A 27,578-nucleotide genomic window follows, 5' to 3' on the forward strand; every position below is an offset into this window, starting at 1 on the left:
ATATGGAAAAGGAAAACACACTATGTTAAACAAGGTACGCTGACTAAAAAATACGAAGATGGAGGTCTTCAAGCCATAGACTTTAACAGCCTTAATGGCACCTTAAAAATAAACTGGTTAAAATCATTTATTAGGAATCAAAATAGTATTTGGTTCATTGTTCCTAATAAAATATTTTCCAGCCTAGGAGGATCCAATTTTTACTCAGTTGTGATTTTGACAATAAGAAACTTCCCATCCAACTCTCGTCTTTTCATCAGCAAGTTCTCATGTATTGGAAGCTCATTTATAAACACAATTACAGTCCACACAACACTCCCATATGGAACTGCAGATACATCACTATCAGAAACAAATCCATCTTTGTTCCAACATGGTTTGAAAATGGAATTTGGTCTTTAATGCATCTTCTTAATGACAATGCCACTCTCATGTCTTTTGATGATTTCACAGCTAAATATGGTTCACTAACGAATAGAAAAGATTTTGAAAAAATTATTAAGGCCATTCCTCAAAATGTTGTGAGCTCAGTTTCTGATATGTTTCATAATGACATCTACAGACATCCTACTGTCCCCAAGCTTCTGATTAATGGACACAACATAGCAACTGCCAAACTCCCAAACCTTCAAATCAGAGAATATTTTAATGTAACGTCATTTCCCTACATCTCAAATCCAAATTATATAACCCAATATTTTAATCATTCAAAAAAGAAACAAATACGAACTAAATATTTAAAACTCCCCATTCCTCCTAAAGCCAAGGAAGTTCACTTTAAGACCTTTTCAGGTATTTACCCTTCCAAGGAATTATTAAGAAAACGGTTTGGAATTCCTGAAAATTGTTGTTCTTTTTGTCATGTGGAGATTGAAACAACTGAGCATCTTTTCTTTGAATGTTTTTATTCTGATGTCTTTTGGAATAGTTTACATTATTGGCTTTTCCCCAAGATTCCACTTTTAGCAGACTTTTCTATTAAGGATATCATTTTTGGGTTTATTTTAGAAAACAAGAACACAGAACTTCTTCTGAATGTTGTAATTATTTTGGGTAAATTCTATATACATAAATGCCGTTTCCTTAAAATCAAACCATTTTTTTCTACATTTCATAAAGAACTCTGCTCTTTTTTTTCATCTGTAAACTTCATGGAAAACAAACTTGCTATGGAACTTCAAAGTATCATATGTAAATTACAGCTTCTTGATAGCCCCCTAAGTTAAGATTAATTACAATGTCTATGTAACCCCCCCCCCTTTTTTTTTTTTTTAAATTTATTTTTTATTTTAATGTCTTGTATTTATTTTATTTTATTTTTCTGTATTATTGGTAAAAAAAAATTATATTGTCTTTATTCTGGAAAAAAAAAAATATCAACAGTATTCGAATTTCAGAGAAGCAAAAAGCAATCAGAACATTGTCTGTATGTGATAGATTCAGTATTTTTTCATAGAGTTTAACCCCCTGGCTTATTTCTATTTCTACTCGTGTTCCTCTGTATGTTACAGATGTTTATTTGATATATGCTGTTGTGTTTTTTTTTTTGATTGCATACCTAAAAGTACTTTCTTGTAAAATGGCATAATGTGCAATAAAGTTGTTAAAAAAAAAAAAAAAAAAAAAAAAAAAAAACTTTACTGTCGCAATGTTGGCTGAATAGAGGAAGTGACGTAATGTTTGCGCATGCGCAGACTGAGCGGGCAGCCGTTACAGACACTGGATGAAACGCGGCGGGCGTTGCTCTGCGTTTAACCCTTAAGGTTCCGGACGTGAACCCTCCCGCAGCTGCGCCGTGCGTGTCTCCTGTCGAGGCCGGCCAACAGACGCGGAGACCGGCAGCAGCGGCAAGCCTGACCCGACCTCGCTCCATCTGGATCCCCGCTGAGTTACAGGACTTTTTCCCCGGCTTTGTCAGGATTTTGGGAATTTTATGGCGCCCACCATGGGAGGGTCTGAGTGACCGCATCGGCTCCGCCTGGGTTCGGCTCTTGATGACTCGGAGGCCCCGAGGAGCCTTGCCCGCGGAGCCCCAATACAGGTCTCGGACACCGGAGAGGAGTGGAGGAGGTAGGTGTTGGCTGTGGGAGATCTCCATTCACGTAAAAGGCTAAAATTAGACGTGTTCGTTCACATAGTAGGAGGTACTGATGAGAGCGTGGCGCCACCGGAACCGACACCGGTCCCGCTGAGTGTTTAAAGCCCGAACTCAGTCGAATGTTTTGTGCTGGGGGAGAAGCTAGCCCTTTGCTAGCCTGCTAGCATTCTATTGTCACTGCTAACTGCTCCAACATGCTAGCTTAGAAACGGAGCTGCGGTTCCGACAGACGGGTCGCTTTCTCACACACAAACGGCGGTTCTGGTGTCTCTTTGTGTGACCAGTTCGAAAGTATAAACGATTTAATAATTTATATCTGTTCTTGATTGTTGTGATCTCGTTAGCATGCTAATGCTAACACCGAGACTGCTAGCCTTGGTTCTCCTCTGGTCCAAACAGGAGAATAAATCTGACCCCCCCCCCCTCTCCCCGTTTTCGCTCGCGCGGAGTTGACAGCGGGCTCTCATGGGGGGGGACGACACACAGCATTGTAACACCTTATGAACATTTGTGTTGTTGCTTTCCTCCGTCGGAACTTAGCGTTCCGCACGCTGGTTGGTCGGTGGTTTAAATCCTGCGCACAGGTGTCTCTGCTCGTACAGGTGACTACAGTCCAGTTTGCTCCTGCTGCCGGTTCTCCTGAAAACGGAGCAGATGGAAAATTATGCTCTCGCGCGCGTGACAAAGGTGCTGAAGCCCACGCGCCGATGCGAACACACTCAGGTGGAAAAATTACTCAGTGGCTGAGCGTTTAGTGTGCAGAAAACTGCCTGGTCCTCAAAGTCCGCAAACATTTGCCCTTTGGTGTGTTCATCAGATCCGCAGGAGATTCAGCTCCGTTCTTATCAGCAAGTTCACACCCAAGGTCATCCTGAGACCCTGCAGAGAAGCTGCAGCTCTCCTCCTGGGGTTGCTGTGATCCCCTGCAGGCTGTCATGGTGTCCTCCGTCTGTGAGGAACCAACAGGTAGCAGTGAGGCTGCTTTGGTCCTGAACATCCACTGGGGAAGGAGCTGAAAAGTCTGCCTTTAACTGGAAGAAATGTCCGTCCCAGCAGAAAAGATGCAGCGGCATGTGTGGACGGACGGACGGAGGACATCCATCTTTCTCCATGAGGATCAGGAAAGAGCAGCCAGCACACGGCGTCTGGTTCTACCCGGGTCTGTGAACGTCTTTTGTTCAGGGTGGATGGAACCGGACCGAACCCATCCTGTGCAGTTCTGCTGGAACGGCTGCATGGCAGGCAGCTTGACCTGCGTTTAGGGATGATGAGGGGCGCTCTGCGTGTGGCGGTCAACACGGGAACAGACCAGTCACAGTTGACCTGCTCAGAACAACGCTTATGAGTGATTTTAGATGATGCTTTCATTGATGGGTCAGCGGTCAGACTTGTTTGTCAGAACTATGACTCATAAAAAGATCTCCTCTTACATTTTAGATTTTGTTAAAGTGTAATAGCTTTATATTTATGACCTATTAGGTTTTTATCCAGACGACTGTACAACCAAAGCTAATCTTTTTTGTGGCTCTGCGTGTGGTTTCTGTCCATCAGGGAGACCTCAGAGGTCTGCCGGCGTCTCATTGGGTCTACTCCTGCGTTGCAAGGGATTGTGGGATTGGGCTTTGAGCGGGGCTTCACATGTTTTCATTATCGACCGCTGTTCTTCTAACATGCGGTGAGGAAAAGTTTAGTCTGCTGCTGTTTGGTCCTGCTTTACTCTGAGTTCTAGTGCTTAGATCAGGATAAAAAAGTGAACAAAGAACAAGAAGTGACAACGGGGACATCTGGTGGCCAAATGAAGGCATAGCAGCCGAGAAAAGCGATGGGAGCACCTGGTTGAGTGCTGTGAGGGGCGGTCAGGTGTGCCGTGGGAAATTTATCAATTGCTGTGAAAAACGTTTAGGATACCAGCTCTGTGTTCATCCAAACAGGACCAGGTTTCTCACTGAGAATATGAAAAGATCACTAAAGACTCTTTACTTTGTGTTTATTTGATTTCTGTTCAATACACTTGGATTATAAACGACGCTGCCGCGATTTTGCCGCAACTTAGGCCAACCGCTCTTATTTGTGGAAAAAGTCTGACCCTGTAAACCATCCTTGGAGGCTTAATCCTATGTTGTGGGTGTCAAACTCCAGGCCTCAGCGGCTCCTGATTGACTAAACAGGTAATCCGTACTAGAGGAGGCGGCAGGATTTCTGGAAAACCAGCGGGAGGCAGGCCCTCGAGTTTGACACCCCTGCTAAATCTCCTCGCTCTAACCAATCAGACGGGGTCAACGACCTCGCTTCCTGGTGCCGACATGGCGTATAAAGTCTCTCAGTTCCAGCAAAAACGGAAGCTGAAGGCCGGGTTTAGCGGTTTAGTTTCCCGCTGTGTCAAACTGTGGAAAAAATAATGAATCTAAAAGATGCGGGTCTGTCTGGCATCAGCGCATCTCCCATGATGCATTGGGTCAATGTGACAGCCTCTCTGCTGTTAACTGTCACGGCGCACAACAAACCAAACATTCAACCGTCTGTTCTAAGCGATTTACTAACCTTCTTGAGGTAAAGGGTTGATTTGTCCTGCAGGGTTTGTGTTGTAATCTCTGACAGCAGAGATTCCTCAGTTTGCTCCAAATCATCATTTAACTGGAACCGCTGCTTCCTAATCATATCTGTAATAATGAAGGACGCATTCTATTTCACACTGAATAAAATTAGGTTAAGTTTAAACAGAAGTACATAAAACCAATGGAATTATGGTTAACAGACTCATTTAACAAAAGCTGAAATAAATATTCTCAAAAATAAAACAAAACTTTTTTTTTGCTAAAGTTACATTTTTGGCTGAGACAAAAGGAAAATCGATTCAACCTCAGCATAATCCATTTTATTTTATTTACAACTAAATGTAATTTTGGTGTAAAGTTCATCAACATTGTTTAAATGTGACAGTTGCTTTTCATCTTCTTAACCGTTTATTCCCTTTCGGGGTCACGGGGTTGCCGGAGCCTATCCCGGCCACTTGGGCGTAGGCAAGGGATGCCCTGGACTGGTCGCCAGTCTGTCGCAGGGTTGCTTTGCAGTTGCTTTTCCAAATACATGAAAACAGTAAAGTACTGATCAGAAAGAGAATCATGGGTTTATTTTTTTTGTGAAGTTGCATAAAATTTCATTTTTCATAAACAGGAGGGAAAAATAGCTGCTTTGATGTTTGTAGACGCCCCTACAGCGTTTAGCTTAAAATTATTAATGAAAACTATTGCAATTTGTATCGCAGGTTTTAAGGGAAGCAGCCACAGATGGAAGTTTGTTTTTGCAGAAACTATTAGAAAATCTGCCAGCAAGGTCCTTAACGCACTGCTTCATCCTCGGACATTTTCGGTTGCTGCTGTGCTTTTCTGTTCTTTTATCTTGTGGTCAAACGTGTAGCTTGGTTCAGAAATGCTAAAAGCTACTATGTTGGTTTTAGCGGCAGAGTCACAGAAAACAAACTGATGATGGAAAACCCAGAACCTGCAGCAAAAGAAGTAAAGAAATGTTCAAAACTGAAGTTTGCTGATCAAAACATAAAAGTTTGATGAGTCACCTGTCTTCAGGTGAATGTGAGAGATTTCTTCCCCATCTTTGTTTGACAGCAGATAACTGCAGAATAATTCTAGAGGCGAGTGTTGGAGAGTTTCAGGCCTGGTGTCATTCTTGTGGTGAGGAGGAGGAGGAGGAGGAGGGGCGCTCTGGGCCTGAATCTTGCAGGGCGACTAAACGGTGAGTCGGCAGGTGACGTCGGGATCAGGAAGGACTCCTGACGGGGATGTTTTTGTTTCCTCATAGCACAGAGGCTGTTCACCTTTGACCCAGCCCGATAACCTGCAGTGATCAGAGCCGCTGCTGATGTGCCAGAAGCAGCCGTTCAGCTGTGGTTTAGCGTCCGCTCTCACTACTCTGGAGTTGTGAGACGTTTGTGGTCCTACACAGAAGTGGGACAAATCAGTCCAAGGATAGGAAGAAGCAGGTAAAACGGCTGATTTGCTGCTGTGTTGTTGTTTTTCTTTATTCTTGTTGCGTCTTCTCAAAACTGTTGTGAAGAATTGGATTGGATTTGTGTAGCTGGTAAACAAAGACGTTCTGAGTTTTTGGCTTGAGAGGAGGCTCTGTCGATGCAGAGGTTTGTCCGTTTGGGGTCAGCCCAGTTTATGATTACATGCTGGTTATCAGCCGTAAAGAATTCCCTCTGCACGTGTTCGCTCATCACGCCAACGTCACACAAACATCTGCAGTTCCAGGCTTTCTCAGAAACCTTCCGGTTTGGGTCATTTTCCTGTTTGTTTCCTGCAGAACGCAGACGTTCTTGAGGATTTGTAGTTCAGTTCAGACGTCTTTGACTTGGATCCGTGTGGAGGTGCGGTCTATGAAATGCGCCGTGTTTGTCAGACCAGAGTGAAACTGAAAGCAGGTTTGGCCGGCGGGCGGGCGGGCGGGCGGGCGGCGGTCTGCTCCCACGGAGACGCCTGACTCAGCTGGGAGTGTTGGATACCCGGTGGAAGAGGTTAACGCCTGTTTTAGTGGGAGAGCCGGTTTGATCACACTGTTGTGCTCACGTGTCGTTCTTCCTCTGTCTGCCCCTGCAGAAGCCTCCTTTTACCGTGTGCGTGTGTGTCTGTGTGTGTGCGTCTGTGTGTGTGCGTCTGTGTGTGTGCGTCTCTGATGCCTCTCTTTGGTGGGTTTGGTTCCAGACTTGTGAACAGACAGCGAGAAAGTTCAGCATTTAAATGTAATTTAAAAGTGAAAGAAAACAAAAACTGTCTGTTGCTCTGTGGAGACACTGACAGCAGATCTCACACCTGAACTTAATCGGCAAAGCCACGCCCCCTGAAACAGCGGTGGGGCTGTCTTTTGTTTCCTTCGAGAGCCGAGCGTGATGGGTGGAGTCAAAAAGAGTTTCCAAGAATTCTCTTCTTTCTTGAGGGAGCAAACGCCTGAAAACGGGAAGAGAAATGACAAAAGTGAGTAAAGATGCTAAATAGATAAAAACTGATAAAAGATAAGACAATGACGTTGGGTGAAGATCAAATGGAAGAAGGTTCAGACAACTGGGGCCTCATTTATAAAACTTTGCGTAGGATTTGCGTCAGAAGTGGCGTACGGATGAAACATAGGACGTGCGTACGCACAGAAATATTCGGAGTTATAAAACCGTGCGCACGCACATCCTACGCATCTTTCCCTTAATAAATCACAACCGATTCTAAATGCAGCGCAGCTTTTTGCGGCTTCATGACACGCCCATAGTTGCCCATAAATAGTCCGTGAAACGCCCACAAATGAATATTCATTGATTGGGAAACCATGGAAAACACAGAGAGGAAATAAAAAAAACGTAACTTCACTCAATGTGACGTAGAAGTTATCGTTGGCGAGGTGGAAAAGAGGAGAAAAGTGTTGTTTGGAGGGCACAGTGTGGGCATTACTAATGCCAGAAAGGCACGTGAGTGGCAAACGGTGGGAGACGCCGTAATGCTGCAGCCTCACAACCTGGGACCGTGGTTAAATAAAAAAGAAATGGTCGGACATCAAAGTCAAGGCAAAAAAACGTCTAGCGATGCATCGCCAGAGTGTCTCTGCCACGGGGGGACACCGGAGCTGACCCCTCTTGTTGAGAGACAAGCGGAAAAAAATGGGGAATCCCTTTTAAGTGGAGTGGTGACTGAGGCGCAGGGGGAGGCCGACGCGCCAGATTCACCGGGTGACACACCCCCAAAAGCCCCCAGAGGAAGTCTGAACCGGCTCATAAGCCACTCGTCCTCTTCTTGCTGTCTAAAGATGCGTTCACTCCGAATTCTTCCATTTGCCACATCTTCTAAGAGCGCCAGATCAGCCATTGTGCGTCATTACGCATTGTGATGGGGCATTTTATTTCCCTCCATTTAATTACATCTGACAAGCTACAGATGTCGGGAATAATCGACATGGAAATGGGAAATTGTTCAGCGCAAATGTAATTTCTTGTTGCTTTCTGAATGGTTCAGACATACGCCATACATTGTTTTATCAAGAATAAAACAAACTAAAGGCATATGCATGAATACCATAATTCTGTAGCTTATGAAGAAATGTTTTACTATGAAAACAACTTTCCCCAGTGGACAATTAATGCATCTCTCTCTATCTATCCATCTGTCTGTCTGATTGCACCCATATCTGCTCCGCCAGACGGACACATTGACGAGAATATCAGTTTTGTACATTATTTCGTTCTGTTAACTATATTATTTATGAGGATGAATTGCACAACATGCCAATATTGCAGAACATATTTCACTTTTCTTTTTTAAATATGTGTTCATTTGAATTTCTGTTGTAATTTTCGTTTGATCTTTTTTGTTTGTTTCACTGCTGATCAATCAAACGGGTGTTGGTGTAGCTGTTAATTGTCAGACTTTCTTTGTGAAGTCTTCATGTTATTTCTGAGAGGCAGTATTGTCATTTTCACTTTCACGTGTTTCTTCCATCTGCCGACGGTGTCGCCGTTTCTCATTTCACCCGTTTTTGTGCGTACGCCTGGGTCAGAGCTTGCGTGGAGGACCGCACATTTTCCCGTCAAGTTTGCTTTTTATAAATCTCAACTATTGCGTAGAGAGTGGCGTACGCCTTCTTTTGTGCGTACGCAACGATTATAAATGAGGCCCCTGTTCTCTAAACCATCCGACCGCGGCCGCCTTCACTGAATGAGACAGAACTTCTGATTGGTCCCCAAAACGAGCCGTGCCGCCGAAATGCAAGAGTCCCTTTGGTCACACCGAGCTGCTGACCCTCAGCTGACCCGTCACCGAGCAAACCAACCGCAGTCGTTCAGTCATCACGTGGTCACTCCAGGCTTTCTGCTTTAGAATCACTTATTTTCTCAATCAAACTAGAAATGACAGTAAAAACATGTTGAAATTAGAAATTCTTGAAGGTTCTGGAGTCAGGCCAGAATCCCAGTGCATCATGGGACACCTTCCAGGCTGTCCATCACGCCGTCTGTACCCATGTGGTCGTTGTTTGTTAGGTAGCTTGTTACAGAAGTCTTCCGTCTGTACTAGTGTGTTGCACATTACCAATAAATGTTTTTATTTTGTAAAGCAGTTTAGAGAAGATTGAACCGTCTGTGATTGGAGCAGAAGATCAGATGTTCTGGAAAACACCAGGCGCTCCTTCACCATCATGGCTGGAAGAACAGCTGTACATGTTTAGCATCAACAGCAGTTGTGTGGCGTGTCGAGCGGTTTCTGGAACAATGCTAACAGGATTCATCAGGATGCATCTTCCTGCGTTATTTGAGTCCAGGTTTAATTTTAAACAGAAAAAACTCGAATCACAAACATTTCTACTCTAGATTTGGAAAAACACAACAGAGGCCGAACGCAGGAAAAGCAGTTTTCACCTCTGTGGATTTCTATTTCTATATTCCTATTCTAATCTTGCAATCTAACCTGAAAACTGTCCATCTTCTTAGCGAGTCATGATTCCGTTCTCGTGTTTGTTGACATTGTGTTTGAACAAACGCATTCACTGTTTGGTGAATTACAAAGAGGTTGAGGGTTTAACTCCGTCTCTGTGTCCCTCAGGAGTCCGTCTGTCGGCTTTTGTGATTGGACTCTGGTTCTGTCCACCATGAACCCTCTGAACCACATGAAGGCCGGACTGACCAACAACCCGCATAGGTACAAACACAACCCAGCATGACGTTTGTGCGACCCTCAATAGAGAAACTAGTTACTCCAAAACTTTGACTCCATGTTTGTTTGCAGAGATTCAGGTGGAACTCTAAAAAACTGAGTTTGGAGTTCACCAACTGTACAGAAATAACATAAAAATGTAGTTATTGGGTTTTTTAGGTCCATTAGAGTCCCACTCTGATCATCTTTTGATCAGGACTCCAAATAGTCGATTGATTATGATTGTTTCCAGATGTTTCCAAAGTTCAGTTCTGCTTCAGTTTCTTTCTGGGTCTTGTGTTAACACCCCCCCCCCCCCCGCCCCCTTAATGATTGCAGTGACGGGTCCTACCCCTACGACCCCTCCGGCTGGCAGCAGCCCTCCAATCAGCCCACAGGGTCTCTCTCCGTGGTCACCACTGTGTGGGGGGTCACCAACCCCTCGGCCAGCCAGGTATGACCCCAGCATGGACATTTACGCGGGTTTAATGGAGGGGGGCCGTTCTTAATCCTCTCTTTGTCCGTCAGGGCCTTGGAGGAAGCGTGATGGGGCCGGGGGGCAACCCAGGCGGAGGGCCCATGATGCAGGGCCCTGGAGGGCCGGGCATGACCGGTGGACACGGAGGATACATGGGGCAGCCAGGATACGCCGAACCCAACAAGGGCTACGTGAACCCGGGCATGTACAACCGGCAAGGGGGGGGCTACGCTGGAGGACCGGGCGGTTACCCCGGAAGGTGGGTTTCTTCCTGGTTCCCCTTTTTACCGCCTCTTTCCGTTACTCAGGTCAGGTTTGTCTCAATGAGCTTTTTCCGTCCTGAAAGGCCTTCAGAGCAGATCCAATTGCTGAGCTGGTCAGGTCAGAGATGTCACATGACGTCACATGACTTCCTGTTCCTCACCAGGAAGACTCATCTTCTCCTTTCACATCAGCGGAGCAAAGATTGTTATTGAGGGGAGGGTTCACTATGTCAGGAAAAACCGCGACTAAGCAAACGAGTCAGAGTGACCCCACTTTATTTAGGAAAAATGTTCTAAACGACTTAAAATCCAATAGAACAAATTTATTAAGGTTGTGTTTTGGGGAGAGAGTTTAGCTACAAGGATAAACTCGTATAACCACTAAAACTGACTATTTATGAAGTTATATATGAACAAACTTTATACACATTTGAGGTAGAAAGAAAATCAGCAAAACACTTGGAATGTTTGACATGAGACCACCTACATTTATTGAGGCATCTGATTGGTCAGTTTATAACTGGAAGAGACTCTTTAAAAAAGGGATTGGAGCCAGAATACTTCAGAATACTTCACCTTGTGGAAGCCATTCTGTAGCATAATTAAAAATAAAGGTCAAAACAAGAAATGCTTTTTCATTTTATACTTAAAAACTGCTTATTCTATGTCATAATTAAAACGAAAATGCAAAGAGGGGATTGCATTTATTTTTCACATCCACCCTGCGAACATTGTCGCAATATTCAATCCCAGGCGGGGCAATGACGTCAGTGCTTTCTCCGTGTGTCCGGACAGACACAGACACTAGGAGCAGTGTAGCTTTGTATTGGCTGTGACCTTCTGATGACTTTACACAGCTTCTCACGACTACGTAGCAGCATGTCCGCCTTCTGCGGACGCACCGCAGTTCGTCGAAACCCCCGACAAGCTTTTTTTCTTCGGACCGGCAGCCGCCTTTGCAGCGCTAAGCCCCGCGATCCGAAGTTCCCAATCGCGGAAGGCGGAAATGGTGCTACGATCGGAGAAACCATGATATGAATTTGTGTTTCCAGTGGTGTCCAGAACAAAATAAAGGAGGATGGAATTCCCACATATTTACATCCAAGATGCTCATTGGCCGTTCAGAGTTTAAGTACCTCCACGGCTAACGTTTTTAGCGCAAATTAGCCTAATGCTAACCTGTCTACGGGTCCTCCTTGCAGCGAAGAAAAAAGCACTGACTGCACGGATTTAAAAAAAGATGAGCGAGCAGGCCCTAAATAATAATCCTAACAATAAAAGCACATTCAGAAGAAAGTCTCCTGCAGCTTCACGCTGATTTTGCCGTCTGATGACAGCTGGAGCCGCATCACTGATGGCATCAACGGCTAAAGCAGATTTCACCATGCTAAACATCTGCTGGTTGGACCAACACACACTCACACACACAAACACAACAGTCTGTTTTGTGTTACTGTGAGTCAAATCGCGTACATTAGTCAGTCTGTCAAACCAAAGACGGTGGATTCACAATCCACTTCACAGACAGAAAAGACGTGTTTTACTTTCTACACGTCACGTTTCAGTCAAAACGTTGAAAGATTTTCTTTATTAAAATGTCATTTTATTTATTTTTTATCTTTTACTATTTTGTTGGTCAGAGCAGAGAACTATGAAGTTGTTTCTCATATAATGATAAAGCTATAAAAATGTATAAAATTTAAAGGCCCTATTTCCAGCTTTTCTAAAGCCTTTCAGAGTAAACTATATCCAAACATGATCATATATGACCTTTGACACACTGAACACATTTTTAATAGAATCAATTATTTTCACGAGTTCTTGTCCTACCCTGAAGTAAGACGACTCGATCTCTGAGGCTCCGCCTTTCTCTCCTTATGGGTGCCGCCCATTTCTTGATGTCATCCTAGAAGTCTGCCTTTGGCAGCTCGTCTCCAAGAAAACAAACATCCAACCTTTTCTATAGATGGATGTTCATATAAAATAAAAGCGTATAGCTGATCGCCAATAGCTCCACTGAGAAAGTGGGCGTGTCTGTTAGCCTGGGGGCGGGCCTGGCAGCTCAGAGTCTTACTGGAAGGGCGTTTCCTCACTTTGTGATGTCACAATGTGAGGACCCGCTTGTTTTTGTGGATTGGGAGGGGCTGGTACTCACAGAGCTGGTTTTCAGAGGAATACTGCATGAATGGATCACATGACCACTTTTAGGGTTTGTTTATAGTAAGGACTGAATATTATAAAACACTTAAAAAAGTTGCTTTTGTATGAAATAGGCCCTTTGAACAATATGTGCCATCAGTCTGAAGGAATCCTATCAGCTGCAGGCTGTAGTTCAGAAGCAGCCTCCACCCTGCTGCCTGTGGATGGGAACTGAACCGTTAACCTCAGGTGTCTGTCTGCAGTTACCCCCCCAATCACTCAGGCTCCAGAGGCTCCGCTGACTTCACGCAGGCAGCAGCCGCGGCCGCCGTCGCTGCCGCCACGGCCACCGCCACTGCCACGGCGACGGTCGCAGCCATCCAGGAGAAGCAGAACTATGGACAGGTGAGAGAGGTGAAGAGAGTCTTCCTGAAAGTTAAAAAACCCCAAACCCTAAAGATGAGCTGTGTGTCAGATGGGGGCCCCAGCCTACAACAACCAGTTCATGGGCCATGCGGGGCCTCGAGGGGCTCCTGGGATGGTCCCTGGTGCTGCCCCGACCAGGGGTCCTTCTTCAATGGGCCCCATGTATGGCCCTGCGGGGATGTCGCAGAGGGGTCCTCAGCACCCAAACTACGGTCCAGGACCCCAGCAGGGACACCCGAGGCCCCAACAGGTTCTCAAAAGGTCCTACAACCCAGAGGTGAGTCTAGATGAGCTTCAGGCGTTTGATGGCTCACAGCAGCCCTCTGAAACCGTCCACTCTTTCTCCAGTCCTTCCCAGGAGTGGCCCCCCAATACGGCGTCCCAGTCGGCTCCGGAGTGAACTTAATGTCCGGCGGATCCATGCCAGGTTCAAGTGGAGCCAGTCCAGCTGGTCCTGGTCCATACTCCGGTTCCAACATGCAGTACCATCCAGGTGAGGATTCATGCCGGACATCGTCCATGTGGACCAGAGTTTAAGTTCGCCAGAGTTCAGGCAGAAGCAGAAAGCAAAGCAGAAGGTCCTTCAGCTGGTTTATCGTTCCAGACCTCCAACAGCCAGTTCATGGGCCGTGCAAGACCTCACCAGCAGCAACAGGCGTGCATGAAGCCCATGGGCTCAGAGTAAAGCTGGAACTAAAAACTACCGTTATTTCTGTCAGAATTCCCTAAAAGACTACATATAAACCAGGACTATCCAGTGTTCTGGATTTTTACTCAATTCAGACACATGCTTCTACTTTCTTAAAATGTAAACACTAAATATGACGCCATCCATTTGCCAAAATAAAAACCTAATAAATACAAAGATTATTTATGACTCTACTGTGTTCAGATGATGATCACTTTGAGGATTTATTTAAAATAAAGTAAAAAAAAGATTCAATTGACATAATTTCCCTTGCAGGACCTTGTATGTAAGGAGTAGCAGACAGTGATGCACAGGCCTGCGGGGCCCTCTAGTGGTTACAGTGGGAAAATAACAAACACAAGCTTTTATGTTTAAAAAGAAGTCACACATAAATCATACATACATAAGTCACATAGTCTGGAAAATACATTCAAATATTAACACGTGAAGGATTACATGAATGGATTTGGAGGGGTGCACAGTGGTTAGTGGTTCAAATCCCAGCTGGGACCTTTTTGTGTGGCGTTTGCATGTTCTTCCAGTGCATGTGTGGGTTTTTGTCTGTGCACCCCACAGTCTGAAAACAGGCTTGAAAGGTCAAAGTGGCCCTAGGCGTAGATGTGAGACCCCAGATTCTCTGTTGCATTTCGTGGGGAGTCGGTCTCTCAATTGTAGATAGTTTACGTTGCCTCGGTTGCATCTTCGGTCCACCCCCATTCCCCCCACAAAGCTTCAGAAATCCGGCCCCATGTCCTCTTCTTCCTCCCTGAGTTCTTGTTAAATGCATATTTTGTGCCATAATGGATCTTTCATGGTCCGTGGGTGAATTAGTGTTTTCCACGCTGACGTGTTTTATTACATATGAACGTCTCCATTTTACAAGATGCATTCGATAAACTTTTATTTTGAAAGTACAATGGAACTCTTTCTATTTTAAAACATGTATGTGTTTTTTGTGTCTTCGCCCTTTTACCACAAAATTGACGCGCTGACGGACTGAAAATCGAGCTCCTGTGTGAGGTTTGGTTTGCGGTGCTGAGCGACGGTCGTGGAACGCAGACGTGACCACGGCCACGTAAACGTGCAGATTGATTATTGAGCGTTCTATTTCTTATATCAACGGAGACGCAGACGGACCAGTGGGAATCAGCCTTTAGTGTGTGTGTAGGAGTGCCTGTGTGGCCCGGCCACAGACTGGGAACCTGACCCAACAATAACCGGGACGCGACCCCGTGACCTTGAAAGGGACATGGCGGCTTTAGAACATGGATGGAATTTGCATGTCAGGTCTGAGATGGAGGCTCCCAGTGTCTCTAAACGCAGCACTCGCTCATGTTGGGTCTCCATTCACCCGCAGGTCCCGGTGGTCCAGGCCCCGCCCCCCAGCGTTCTGGACCTTCCCCTTCATATCAGAGTCATAAGATGCAGCTTCCACAGTACCCAGGCTCTGGACCCCCCAGTTCACAGTACTACAAGGTGTGAAACATCACACATTGATGCAGACACTTCTGGATTTCTATGTTTTGAACTGCCAACTTTGACAAACTTTCACCTAAACGTGTTTTTTTGTTTATGTTTTTACAGCAGGACCAGTTTAATGGTCAGGGTGGAGGTTTAAACGCTCTGCCTGCAGGGGGCGCTGCAGGGGTCTACAGCTCCTTTAACCAGCAGTCAGGGGTGAGAAGAATGTTGGGATGTAATCAGAATCCACCCCAGCAGGGCGTTTTAGACTTTTCCTTTAACTTTCACTGCTCTTCTATTTCCATATTTCAGCAGCTTCACTGTAACCTTCAGACATTTCTGACTTTCTTTTAGAGTTTTTCTGTTTTCACTTCTATCAGGTTACAGTTAAAAACATCAGAAACGGAAAAATGAGTTCTATTTTTGACTTTTAATGTATGCAGACCTGCTTATCGTAAATCAGTCACCTGTCTGTGTGTCCATCAGCCGGGTCGAGGGTTAACCGGTTACCCGTCCTCCCCCATCTCTGGAAACCCCACCCCTCCCATCACTCCCAGCAGCTCTATGGCCCCGCCCTACATGTCGCCCGGCAACAGTGACGTCAAACCGATGGGCTCTTCTTTTCTACCTGACATCAAACCCAACGTGGCCACCCTGGCCCCTCCCCCACCCGCAGGTATATTAGGCGGTTACTCCCCACCTTTTCTTTTCTTGGAAAATGTCTCAGATTCTTTGAGGGAGGGGGGGGACAGGAAGACCCACTCCGATGAAAACCAAGTTTTTCATTAGGAAAAGCTTAAAATTCCATTTCTGAGTTTCATGAGCAGATGAGAAAATGCACCGCTTATGTTAGTTTGAGGGCTGTAAGCTAGCAGAAGAGAATGTAAACCAATGAGTTCTATCGCTAGAGGAGACACGCCCACTTGGGAAGCCTGGCCGACGGTGGCGGAGCGCGACGCCATCTTGGTGAGGTCGTCTGTACCCACATGACAATGATTTCTATAGCCTCTGGTGGCATCTAAGTAGCTTTAAATATAAATAATAATAATAATTAAATAAATAATAATGTAAATAATGTAAACTCAAACTTTAATGAAAAATGCATAGTTGCAGGACTTTTTACAAACAAACAAAAATATTAAAAATAATTTTTAAGAATAATTTCTAAACATTTAGAAGTTTTAGACCTCTGTGACATGTAATTTAAATTATTTAGAAAAGCCCAACAATAAGTCAATAATAATAATATAAAATCAATAGTAGGTCAATAAAAATTATAAATAATAACAATAAATAAATAAGTCAATAAATAATAATAATGATAATAAAGCAATAATTAGTCAACAAAAAGTCCAAAAGTTAACAATAGATCTCTGATTCATGTTAGTGATCAATTTATGTAACACAGATGGTTTGGTGTCGTGTTTCAAGCAAACAGTCTGGCCTCAAAATCTGTTTCCACAAATGTTCTGAACATATCCAGACTGTATTACTAGTTGGTTCCACAGTGATCCATCTGGATTAGCTCTTTTTATTGCTAAGGACCACTTTTTCCTGAAGTCTGAATCCATTGGAAACCTGCAAGAAAAGTTCAGTCACTGAGTCAGAAATGTATAAATCTATATTACTATAATAGTCTAGTCCTAGTATACTGTATATAGGTTTAACACAATAAAGTTTACATATATGTCAACAGCTAATTATACGTACATCATGCAGCATGTTGATAATAGCCCTGCAGCATCATACATGTCAACATGTGTTCTATTAATGAAGCCCCTGCAGCATTAAAAGAAAAGAATTATAGTCCTTACCTGTGAAATGTTCTGACTTCCTCCTTCTTGGACTAATTTCTCAGAAATTGAAACCCGGACAATGAACGGGTGTTTTGCAATAAATGTGTTCACATGCACTGCAGCTGACTTGACCTCAACAAGATGGCGGTGCTCTCCTCCCATGAGGAATGATGTTTAGCGATAGAACTCATTGGTGTAAACAGATGATTGACGGGAAGTGGGGGCGGGCTGATTTCATGGAAATGGTCCCGCCCACAACCTGGAGGTGAATCTCTCCTGAACTGTCCTCCTAGAACCGGTTCTGTCCTGAGAGCCCAAAGCAAACCCCGGTGAAGGGGGCGGGGCATCTATCAGCATTCCTGCCCCTACTTAGTGAGTCTCAGTGAGACGGAAGCCTTCAAGACCACATCTCAAAGTTCAGGATTTTTCCTAGGAAGAAGAGGAGCATTCATGTTTAAAAAAACAGTTCATATTTTTAACCCTTGTGCTTTCTTGTGGGGTCAAAATGACCCCCCCCCCCCCCCCTTCCAGTGACGTGTTCTTCCTACCATGACAAAGGTGGATAAAGGTGGAAAGATTTCATGTAATCCATGGACACCAGTGAAGATCACAAATCATTGAAGAAAAAAGGTTCAGAGCACTGTCTAGTGGGTCTAGATGACCCCACTCCCAACGTTAACATGCCTTTTATAACAGAAGGGATAAAACAATTGATGACAATCAAAGGTTGAAGATTTCAGTTTCCCTGACATGGAAGTCAAAGTAAGAAGTTTTTATAAAAATACATAAACTTATTTAAAATACCTCAAGGCACGTTAACGTTGGGAGTGGGGTCATCTCGACCCCACAAGATAGCACAAGGGTTAAAGGAATGAACAGCGGCGTTCATGAACACAACACGAGGAGGATCTGCAGCTTCATGTGATCCTTTGTCGGTGGTGATGTCACAGGAAGTCTGCAGTCTGGTAACCCGAGCGACGACCTGCGGCTGACCTTCCCCGTCCGAGACGGCGTGGTCCTCGAGCCCTTCAGGCTGGAGCACAACCTGGCCGTCAGCAACCACGTCTTCCAGCTGCGCGAGTCCGTCTACAAAACGCTGATCATACGGTGAGGAGTGCACGCCGCTGACACGTCGCAGCAAAGCATGCTGGTCTCACTGTGACACTTTGAATACAGTTCCTTTCAAAATAAAATCCATCCTGTCAAATTAGATCTTCAAACATTTTTCTATCTATTGATGGACAGTAGATTCAGCTTTTTATCGTCCTTTTAGATTATCTGACATGTGAAAATCTAAACTTAAATAATAAAACTTAATAGCAGGAAGAAATGAACCAAAAGTCACGATCGAATGGAATCATTTGCCTTTTTCTTTCAAAGCCAGAGAGCCTCTGTGGCCTCTGGGGCCTCGGGTTGCAGACCCCGGCCTTAGACTTACCTTTAGGTGCTCACTCTAGGAACCTGGAGCAGCTCTGTTTAAATGTTTAAAGTAAATCTTTTATGTTTACATCTATTTGTGACCAAACTTTTTGTTTTTCAACGGCATGTTGGAATCAACAGCTGCTGGACAAACCCACACTAAAGAGTTTTCTTGTAGATCTTTGATTTCCCTTCATTGATGTTGTTGGTCTCACTGTTGGAGCTCGCCGCCTTCAGAGCAGCGACCTGCGTTCAGACGTCTCTGTCCTGTTGGAGCTCAGATCTTCAGAGCATCTTTCTGTTTCCAGACCCGACCTGGAGCTGCAGTTCAAGTGTTACCACCACGAGGACCGGCAGATGAACACTAACTGGCCCGCATCGGTGCAGGTCCGGCTTTTTGTTTTTGCTATGCTGATGTTAGCTTGCTCTTGTGAGGGGCTGTAAATGTGAATGAAGGGTTGATGGGAAATTATCAAAAGGCTAAGTTTCTGCCCTCATCTCAGGCAAATTTCTCATCAAGCCCTGCAGGTCTGCAGAAACTATGTCCTAGAAAACAACACAGGCTTTTTGATTATGGCTAAAAACTGCAACATCATAGTTAAAAGACCACTTTACGCTTTGACAATAGATCAAACATAGCTGGAGTGGGACTTTAAAGAGTTCAGATCTTCTGTTGACTGTTTTTAATCCTGGTCTTTACTCTCTTGCTCCCCCTGCAGGTGAGCGTCAACGCCACTCCCCTGACCATTGAGCGTGGCGACAACAAGACTTCCCACAAGCCTTTGTACTTGAAGCGCGTGTGTCAGCCGGGCAGGAACACCATCCAGATCACAGTGACGGCCTGCTGCTGCGTAAGAGCACGCCACGCTGCTGCAGCCGGAGGGCGATGAAGCTGCTCCTCTTCGCTCTAACGCAGGTGTCTGTTCACAGTCCCACCTGTTCGTGCTCCAGCTGGTTCATCGGCCGACGGTGCGCTCGGTGCTGCAGGGACTGATGAAGAAGAGGCTGCTGCCAGCGGAGCACTGCGTGACCAAGAGTGAGTTTCCCAGAATCCCTTTAGCCGTGCAAGTCATGTGAGCAGTCACGACTGCTCTGTTGTTGAATTCAAATGACTGGTTGGAGATTATGATGAAGAGGAGGAGCCTCTGCTTAAACTCCGCCCCCTCCTCCTGTCTCCAGAGGAGTTGATGGATGATGATGACAAACGGTTCGTGTTTTTTCTTGTCTTTCAGTAAAAAGGAACTTCAGCAGCGGTTCAATTGCCGGGACCCCAGGGTTAAATGGAGAGGACGGCGTGGAGCAGACCGCCATCAGAGTCTCGTTAAAATGTCCGATCACTTTCCGCCGCATCCAGCTGCCCGCCAGAGGCCCGGACTGCAGACACGTGCAGGTGAAGCCCTCAGCCAATCGAAGGCTGCGATGTTGGAGCAGCAGAAACTGCTGAAGTGTGACCATTGACTGTATAGAGAACTGGACTGAGCGGATGTGCCGTCACCCACAGAAGACGCCTTATCTCTGGCTCCAGCGAAATGAAGCAAATTCAGTTGCCATTTTTCTGTCATGGGGTTGCCACAGAGTTGGAGCCGGTCCACATTGAGTCGGTCTGACCACGTATCTATAGCAACCGCTGTCACCAGTTATGAGTAGGCTTGTTCACATCCCTTTCACAGGAAAATCTGTCAATCAAGGTGGGGGCCAGCGGGCACCACATGCTTTTACGGAGGTATCTGATTGGTCCGTTTATAATTTGAATAACTTGCGACTAAAAAAAGATTTGAACATTTAAAAAAGAGGATTATCAAGTAAATGTTCAAAAGGTATCAGATCCAGAATGGTTCCTCTGACCAATAGAATGAAGGAGTAACTGCTGTTTCTATGGAAGTCTATGGGATTTTGGCTTCTTGGAGCCACTTCCTGTTTGAACACAGGGGGGAGGAGTTACTCAGTCCAGTTCTCATATACAGTCGATGGTTGTGACACAGACCACATGGCTGCAGGTTTTCACAGCCGTTTCTCATGTTTGCAGTGCTTCGACCTGGAGTCGTACCTGCAGCTCAACTGCGAGAGAGGAACATGGAGATGCCCCGTGTGCAAGTATGACCTCACTTTCACGTCCCACCACGATGAAACCTCATCCTCTAATGTCCCATGATGAAACCTCATCCTCTAATGTCCCACGATGAGACCTCATCCTCTAATGTCCCATGATGAGACCTCATCCTCTAATGTCCCATGATGAGACCTCATCCTCTAATGTCCCACGATGAAACCTCATCCTCTAATGTCCCATGATGAGACCTCATCCTCTAATGTCCCATGATGAGACCTCATCCTCTAATGTCCCATGATGAGACCTCATCCTCTAATGTCCCACGATGAGACCTCATCCTCTAATGTCCCACGATGAGACCTCATCCTCTAATGTCCCATGATGAGACCTCATCCTCTAATGTCCCACGATGAAACCTCATCCTCTAATGTCCCATGATGAGACCTCATCCTCTAATGTCCCATGATGAGACCTCATCCTCTAATGTCCCATGATGAGACCTCATCCTCTAATGTCCCATGATGAGACCTCATCCTCTAATGTCCCATGATGAGACCTCATCCTCTAATGTCCCACGATGAGACCTCATCCTCTAATGTCCCATGATGAGACCTCATCCTCTAATGTCCCATGATGAGACCTCATCCTCTAATGTCCCACGATGAGACCTCATCCTCTAATGTCCCATGATGAGACCTCATCCTCTAATGTCCCATGATGAGACCTCATCCTCTAATGTCCCACGATGAGACCTCATCCTGTAATGTCCCATGATGAGACCTCATCCTCTAATGTCCCATGATGAGACCTCATCCTCTAATGTCCCATGATGAGACCTCATCCTCTAATGTCCCATGATGAGACCTCATCCTGTAATGTCCCATGATGAGACCTCATCCTCTAATGTCCCATGATGAGACCTCATCCTCTAATGTCCCACGATGAGACCTCATCCTCTAATGTCCCACGATGAGACCTCATCCTCTAATGTCCCACGATGAGACCTCATCCTCTAATGTCCCATGATGAGACCTCATCCTCTAATGTCCCATGATGAGACCTCATCCTCTAATGTCCCATGATGAGACCTCATCCTCTAATGTCCCACGATGAGACCTCATCCTCTAATGTCCCACGATGAGACCTCATCCTCTAATGTCCCACGATGAGACCTCATCCTCTAATGTCCCATGATGAGACCTCATCCTCTAATGTCCCATGATACCTCATCCCATGATGAGACCTCATCCTCTAATGTCCCACGATGAGACCTCATCCTCTAATGTCCCACGATGAGACCTCATCCTCTAATGTCCCATGATGAGACCTCATCCTCTAATGTCCCATGATGAGACCTCATCCTCTAATGTCCCACGATGAGACCTCATCCTCTAATGTCCCACGATGAGACCTCATCCTCTAATGTCCCATGATGAGACCTCATCCTCTAATGTCCCATGATGAGACCTCATCCTCTAATGTCCCACGATGAGACCTCATCCTGTAATGTCCCATGATGAGACCTCATCCTCTAATGTCCCATGATGAGACCTCATCCTCTAATGTCCCATGATGAGACCTCATCCTCTAATGTCCCATGATGAGACCTCATCCTCTAATGTCCCATGATGAGACCTCATCCTCTAATGTCCCACGATGAGACCTCATCCTCTAATGTCCCATGATGAGACCTCATCCTGTAATGTCCCATGATGAGACCTCATCCTCTAATGTCCCACGATGAGACCTCATCCTCTAATGTCCCACGATGAGACCTCATCCTCTAATGTCCCACTCCAGCTATAGTTTTGATCTATTATCAGTGTTCTCAGTGGTCTTTTAATTATTATTAATATGACTTTTAAAGTCAAAATCAAACAACCTGCCGTTTTCCAGGACTTGGGGGTTGAGCAGCCCCGCCCCCCTTCCCTTCCCCTTTAAGAGCTCAGTTTGCACAGTCCTCCTGTGTAAGCTTGTAGCCCCAAGCTAACATTAGCCACACAAAAAAGGGTGAGCAAAGTTGGAGCTCTCCAGCCGCACAGTTTTGAGGAAGAGAAGGGAGACTTTGGCCCCGCCCACGCCAGTCGCTGCGTCACAGACCATAGCCTTTTCAACCTGCAGCTTCTCCTCTGCTCCTGGTCTGTCACAGTTTGAATGAAGACGAACTCAAACGGTTTAAATCTCTAATTATTTTAACATGTCCTCATGTCAAGCTTCCCCGTCAGAGGTCAGACTTCCTCTGAGATGACATGACAGTTGACTCTGTTTTGACTGGCTTATCTGTGGGGGGATCACCCCCTGCCCCCCTACAGATGGGGAAGAGTTGGGTCAAAGGTTAACCGTGATTCAGAAACTCTTCGTCCTGAAATGAAGCACACAAACCTTTGCAGCTGCATTTCTGTCTGTCAGAAACAAACTGCATCCACTGCTGCCCGAAGAAGAAGTCTCTCTTGAAGCTCTCCTGGGGGTAGGAGTGCAGTACTGGAAACGGTATCGTTTGTTGCCACGGTGATGGTCAGAGGGGCTGCATGCGCACACTGGCAGCCCCGCCTCTGTCCGTCTGCCCCAGGTGATGGTAGCTACAGATGTAGCCACAGCTGCCCCTGGGGCAGCTGTGGCTACATCTGTAGCTACCATCACCAAGTATGAATGAGCAGTAAATGAATACTTCTACAATGTTTCATCTATTTCAACCATCCAACTACTAAGATGTTTACCTCTTTCAGCTTTTTCCCGCTGTGACTTTTGCTCCTTCAAATCCTTGAACTTTTCCAGATATTCCAGGATTTCTGCCTCCATTGAAACACATGGGAAATCCTTGGTGCAGAAGCTCGCTGGTTCGATACCCGGCTCTGGCATTTTTCATAAAAATATATTTTGCTATTGTGCTGTTTTCACTGATAATTTCTTCATTTTTTTTGCCAAATATTATCCTTTGAGTTTCATTTTAATTCATCACTACAGCATCAACCCTGCAGCGTCTTCTGGATATGCAGCTCCTTCTAGTTATTCTTCTTCTTATTGTTATTATATAAAGGAAAATAAATAAAGCTTCCAGCACTGTAAAAAACAATGGTTGTATAATATTAACAGGCTGAACGGTCAGATTGATACAAACACACAGAGATAGCTCACTTCTCCCTCCTCGTTTTCACACAGGAAAGTATTGATCAAATCTTAGCGATACATCCATCCCTACAAAGGGGTTTTACCGAGTTCAGATTGAGATGGGCTGTTCCACTAACATGAGGTGAAGGTGCAGGAGCAGCAACACTCCTGGATCACGGGGGCCGTGAACGGTTTAAACCAGAAAAGCAGGCTTCTCTCTGTGTTTGGCTCAAAGTGCTGAACGCGCATCGACACGTCTGCTGTGTTTGCAGTAAAACGGCTCTGCTGGAGGGACTGGAGGTGGACCAGTACATGCTGGGGATCCTCATCTACGTTCAAAAGTAAGAGACTCCTGCAGAAACACGTGAAGCCACCTTTTCCTCGTCTTTGTGCAGTTTGTCCAAACCAGAAAGAAAAGAGCTGCTTCCCAGAGCATCGCTAGTGAGACTGTTCATGTTTGCAACGAATGTCTGACAGCAGTGACACGGATTCTCCCCTAAGAGGAGCTATAATGTTCCCTGAAGCCATCGTTTCAACAGCTGAGCAAACAGATCGCGTTTATGGATCTTCTGACACACAAGGTGTTATTAGTATAGGCTACACTGTATTTCCATTGATTATGTTGTTTACAGTTTTTACTGGACTGGGTGGAAAAAGGGAACCAAAGAAAGGGAAGAACAGGGGGGGGGGGGGGGGGGGTGTTGAAGATGTTTCTGGAGGCTTATCGCCTTTACTGTCAGGTGGAGGTGTTGGTCATGTGATGCATTCCTCTGCGTGTTCCCGTCACCCACACAGCTCAGACTACGAGGAGATCACCATCGACCCGGTGTGCAGCTGGAAGCCGGTTCCGGTCAAGCCGGACCTGCATGTGAAGGAAGAGCCGGACGGCCCCGTTCTGAAGCGCTGCAGGACGCTCAGTCCCAGTCACATGGTCCTGCCCAGCGTCATGGAAATGATCGCGTCTCTAGGCCCCGGCCCGCCGTCCTCCTCCACGTCCACGGCGCCGCCCCCCTCCTCCCCGATGGCCTACTCCTCGTTACCAGCAGGGGGCGGCAACTGCAGCAACACGCCTGATTACGCCGGTCCGGGTGAGTCACATGACTCAAACAAACAAACAAAACGCTCGTCCATAATTTTCCTTATTGTCTTCAGCGTGTAAGGGGTGGGGGTGGAGTCTCCGTATGTATTTTTGGGGGGGTAAAGATGATGTAAGCATGCATGCATCAGCGCGGACACGCCCACTGCTCATACTAACGTGCATTTCCCTTCTGACCAAAATCCACACGGGGTGACGGCACGCCAGGTTACAGCCCGCCGGCTTACGGCCCGCCGGCTTACGCCCCACCGGTTTACGGCCGGCTTACGCCCCCCCGGTTTACGGGCTGCCGGGTCACGCCCCCCCGGTTTACGGGCTGCCGGGTCACGCCCCCCCGGCTTACGGGCTGCCGGGTTACGCCCCGCCAGCTTACGGCTCGGGGATCACTATGGCTGTCGTCTAGGACCTGAGAACCATCATCCAATCAGATCACAGAAACTCCAGTAAACGTTTTTGAAAATCTCTTCTAAAGAAGCATCAGACGGAGAGTTTTTAGTGTCGCTGTAAGATGAGTGTTCTCTGGATGACGGGTACAAGCGAATTAAAAAAAATAAAATATCCTTGCGTGTATTTATATATTCAAAATGTTTAGTTGTTTTTGTTTTATAGTAGAAAAAAGGTTTTCGGTATTGACCTTCAAAATAAAAGCAGGAGTTTGGTGGTTTCCTGGTTTCAGAGGTTAAAACAGCTGTCTGTGTGTGGGGGGGGTCATGTTGGCATTATTAATCCTTTGATGTTGGCCCCCCCAGTTCCGTCCTTTCCTTTCTCGGACTTCGGCGGTCAAACTCCTGGCCTCGGTGGGGACTTCTCCTCCTCCGGCCCTCCTCATCTTTCTTACCAGCCTGAGCTCTCCAGCAGCCTCCTCCCCCCGGACAAGCCCCCGCCTCACTCACTCACCCCGCAGGTACAGCAGCTCCTCTTCGTCGCGTTTGATTCCTGCAGTGTTTCTGCTTTCCCTCGTCATCCATTCTTGTTTTTTGGGGGTTTTCACTCGTCCATGCTCCGCCCCTTCTTTCCTCTTATCTGCTGCTGTCTTCCTTTTTTCTCTCTTTCCTGTCTCTCTTCATTAATCACATCTTTCTTCTCCTTTGTCCTCTTCCTCCTCTCCATCTTCCTCCTTTGATTTTATTTTCACTAGTCTCTTCTTTGATGTCTGGTCGTTTAAACTCCATTTCCCATGGTGCCTCTCTCTCGCAGCAGCAGTCGCAGTCTCTCCATGGCTCCAGCAGCCAGATGATGCAACGCGGCATCCAGAACCCTCGTGCCCAAGGAGACGGTTCCTTCGGGCTGGGGGGCTCAGCAGATGTTCCTGAACCTTCTCTAGACGTGAGTAGGCCCCGGTTCTTACCCATAATCCCATCTGGCAGAAGCTTTAGGGATCTCTCCTTCTTAGGTTGTGTGTTGCCGTTTTTGCCGGGTCTGAACCAGCCTGGAAGAAATGTTTGAAATACAGAAAAGGTTTTGTGAAGTTTTACTGCTGACCCGTCTTCTCTGCAGCTTCTGCCAGAACTCACCAACCCAGACGAGCTGCTGTCGTACCTCGGGCCTCCGGACCTGCCGAGCCACGACAACAACGACCTGCTGTTGCTGTTCGAGGACAACTGAGCCCACCGCGTGACGGGCTCGGACCCAGACGCCGCCATCCCAAACGGACTTTTCCTGCCATGCAGCCGCCAGGAAGGAGGAGGAGAACGATGAAATATTAATGTGACCATGAACTCCATAGTGACTCTATTTCTGTGTTTTTTATTCTGTGTTTTGATCTTCATCTTCATTCCTGAGCGACTTCATCGGGGGTCTGAGTGGAGTCGAGGGGTTTACTGTAGAAGCAGTGTGTGGTTCTTCAGAACCGGAGCGCCGCTGCTCCAAACGGTTTGGCCATCACGTGGGAGGAGCTGCTTCCTGGATTCAGCCGCGTTTTCCCGCCAGAACTGCAGACGAGCACAAGTGTTGCATCCGACCCGGTTACCGTGACGACCAGCACAAAAAGATGGTTGGAAAGGGCCGATGCAGAGAAGCAGAGACAGGAAATGAAGCCGGTGTTTCTGGTGACTTTTTAATGGACTTTTATGAACGAGTTTGTCCCAAATCCACATCCGATTGTTGCGTAATCGGCGCGTGACACACATCCGTCTTTAGAACATGGTTTCCAAGGTGGATCGGTTCCACTGCTATGATCCGTTTTTAATGGCTTTTTGAACAGGTGTCTTTTAACTCTGGATGAGACCGATTCTGCTGCAGTTCTGCACTTTCGTGGGTCGAGCGGCGTTCCATCGCCGTCTCAGTGGCCTTCCTGCCACTCGCTGAACCTCTGGAGTTCTGGCTGGGTGTCGCTGTTCACCCATCAGAACCACGTCTGCAGGACACCCGGCTCGGTGGACATTCTGTCCGCATTCAGACTGGAAGTGAGACGGGTGCTACGATCAGCCTCACGCCTTCGTCCTCCTCATCGTCGTGCTTCTGTACGTTGTGACGTCCAGACTGTCGTGGTGCGTTCAGGTGTTCATCATGACTGTGTGATTCAGTAATAACATGAATAAGAAGAGTAATAACTTTGTAATTTAATAAACACACACTGGAAAGACGCTCTGCCTATCTGGGGTTTTCTGTTCAGGTGAAAAGGTTTTCAGGTTAAATGCGACCTTTTGCTCCATAACTTTTACTGGTCCGACCAAACGTGACGTTGCCCGCAGTAAAGGACTCGCCAGCCAAATAAGGTCAACTCCGTCATCGTTTCTGGGCAACATGAACGCCACTACATCATAACCAGAAAGCAACAGGAAGCAGTCATTGGTCTGAGTCAGCATTTCTATGGCAACCACTCTCACCAATCAGGTGAGAGTTTGTTGGAAGGCCACACCCCTTCCACTATAA

General features: G+C 46.3%; 1 protein-coding gene across 4 annotated transcripts; it reads left to right on the top strand.

Annotated features, from left to right (window-relative positions):
- The first annotated feature begins 1,705 nt into the window (after positions 1-1,705).
- LOC101171921 (zinc finger MIZ domain-containing protein 2) lies at positions 1,706-27,289 on the top strand. 4 transcript variants are annotated; one of them, XM_004072971.4, is made up of 21 exons: positions 1,706-2,070; positions 9,691-9,786; positions 10,120-10,234; positions 10,309-10,517; positions 12,924-13,065; positions 13,136-13,363; positions 13,435-13,579; positions 15,132-15,250; positions 15,359-15,451; positions 15,722-15,911; positions 17,982-18,138; positions 18,759-18,837; positions 19,170-19,301; positions 19,381-19,486; positions 19,683-19,840; positions 20,477-20,544; positions 23,881-23,949; positions 24,404-24,696; positions 25,454-25,608; positions 25,902-26,030; positions 26,202-27,289. In XM_004072971.4, the coding sequence occupies exons 2-21, from the start codon at positions 9,737-9,739 to the stop codon at positions 26,307-26,309; spliced, it is 2,745 nt and encodes a 914-aa protein (XP_004073019.1). In that variant the 5' UTR covers positions 1,706-2,070; positions 9,691-9,736; the 3' UTR covers positions 26,310-27,289. The 4 variants fall into 4 exon arrangements, with proteins under 4 accessions (XP_004073019.1, XP_011478014.1, XP_023814620.1 ...); XM_011479712.3 differs by having other exon boundaries at positions 25,905-26,030; XM_023958852.1 differs by lacking the exon at positions 1,706-2,070 and adding an exon at positions 5,915-6,095.
- The last annotated feature ends 289 nt before the right edge of the window (positions 27,290-27,578 follow it).

This window comes from Oryzias latipes, chromosome 9 (genome assembly GCF_002234675.1).
Source record: "Oryzias latipes chromosome 9, ASM223467v1".
Lineage (NCBI taxonomy): Eukaryota > Metazoa > Chordata > Actinopteri > Beloniformes > Adrianichthyidae > Oryzias > Oryzias latipes.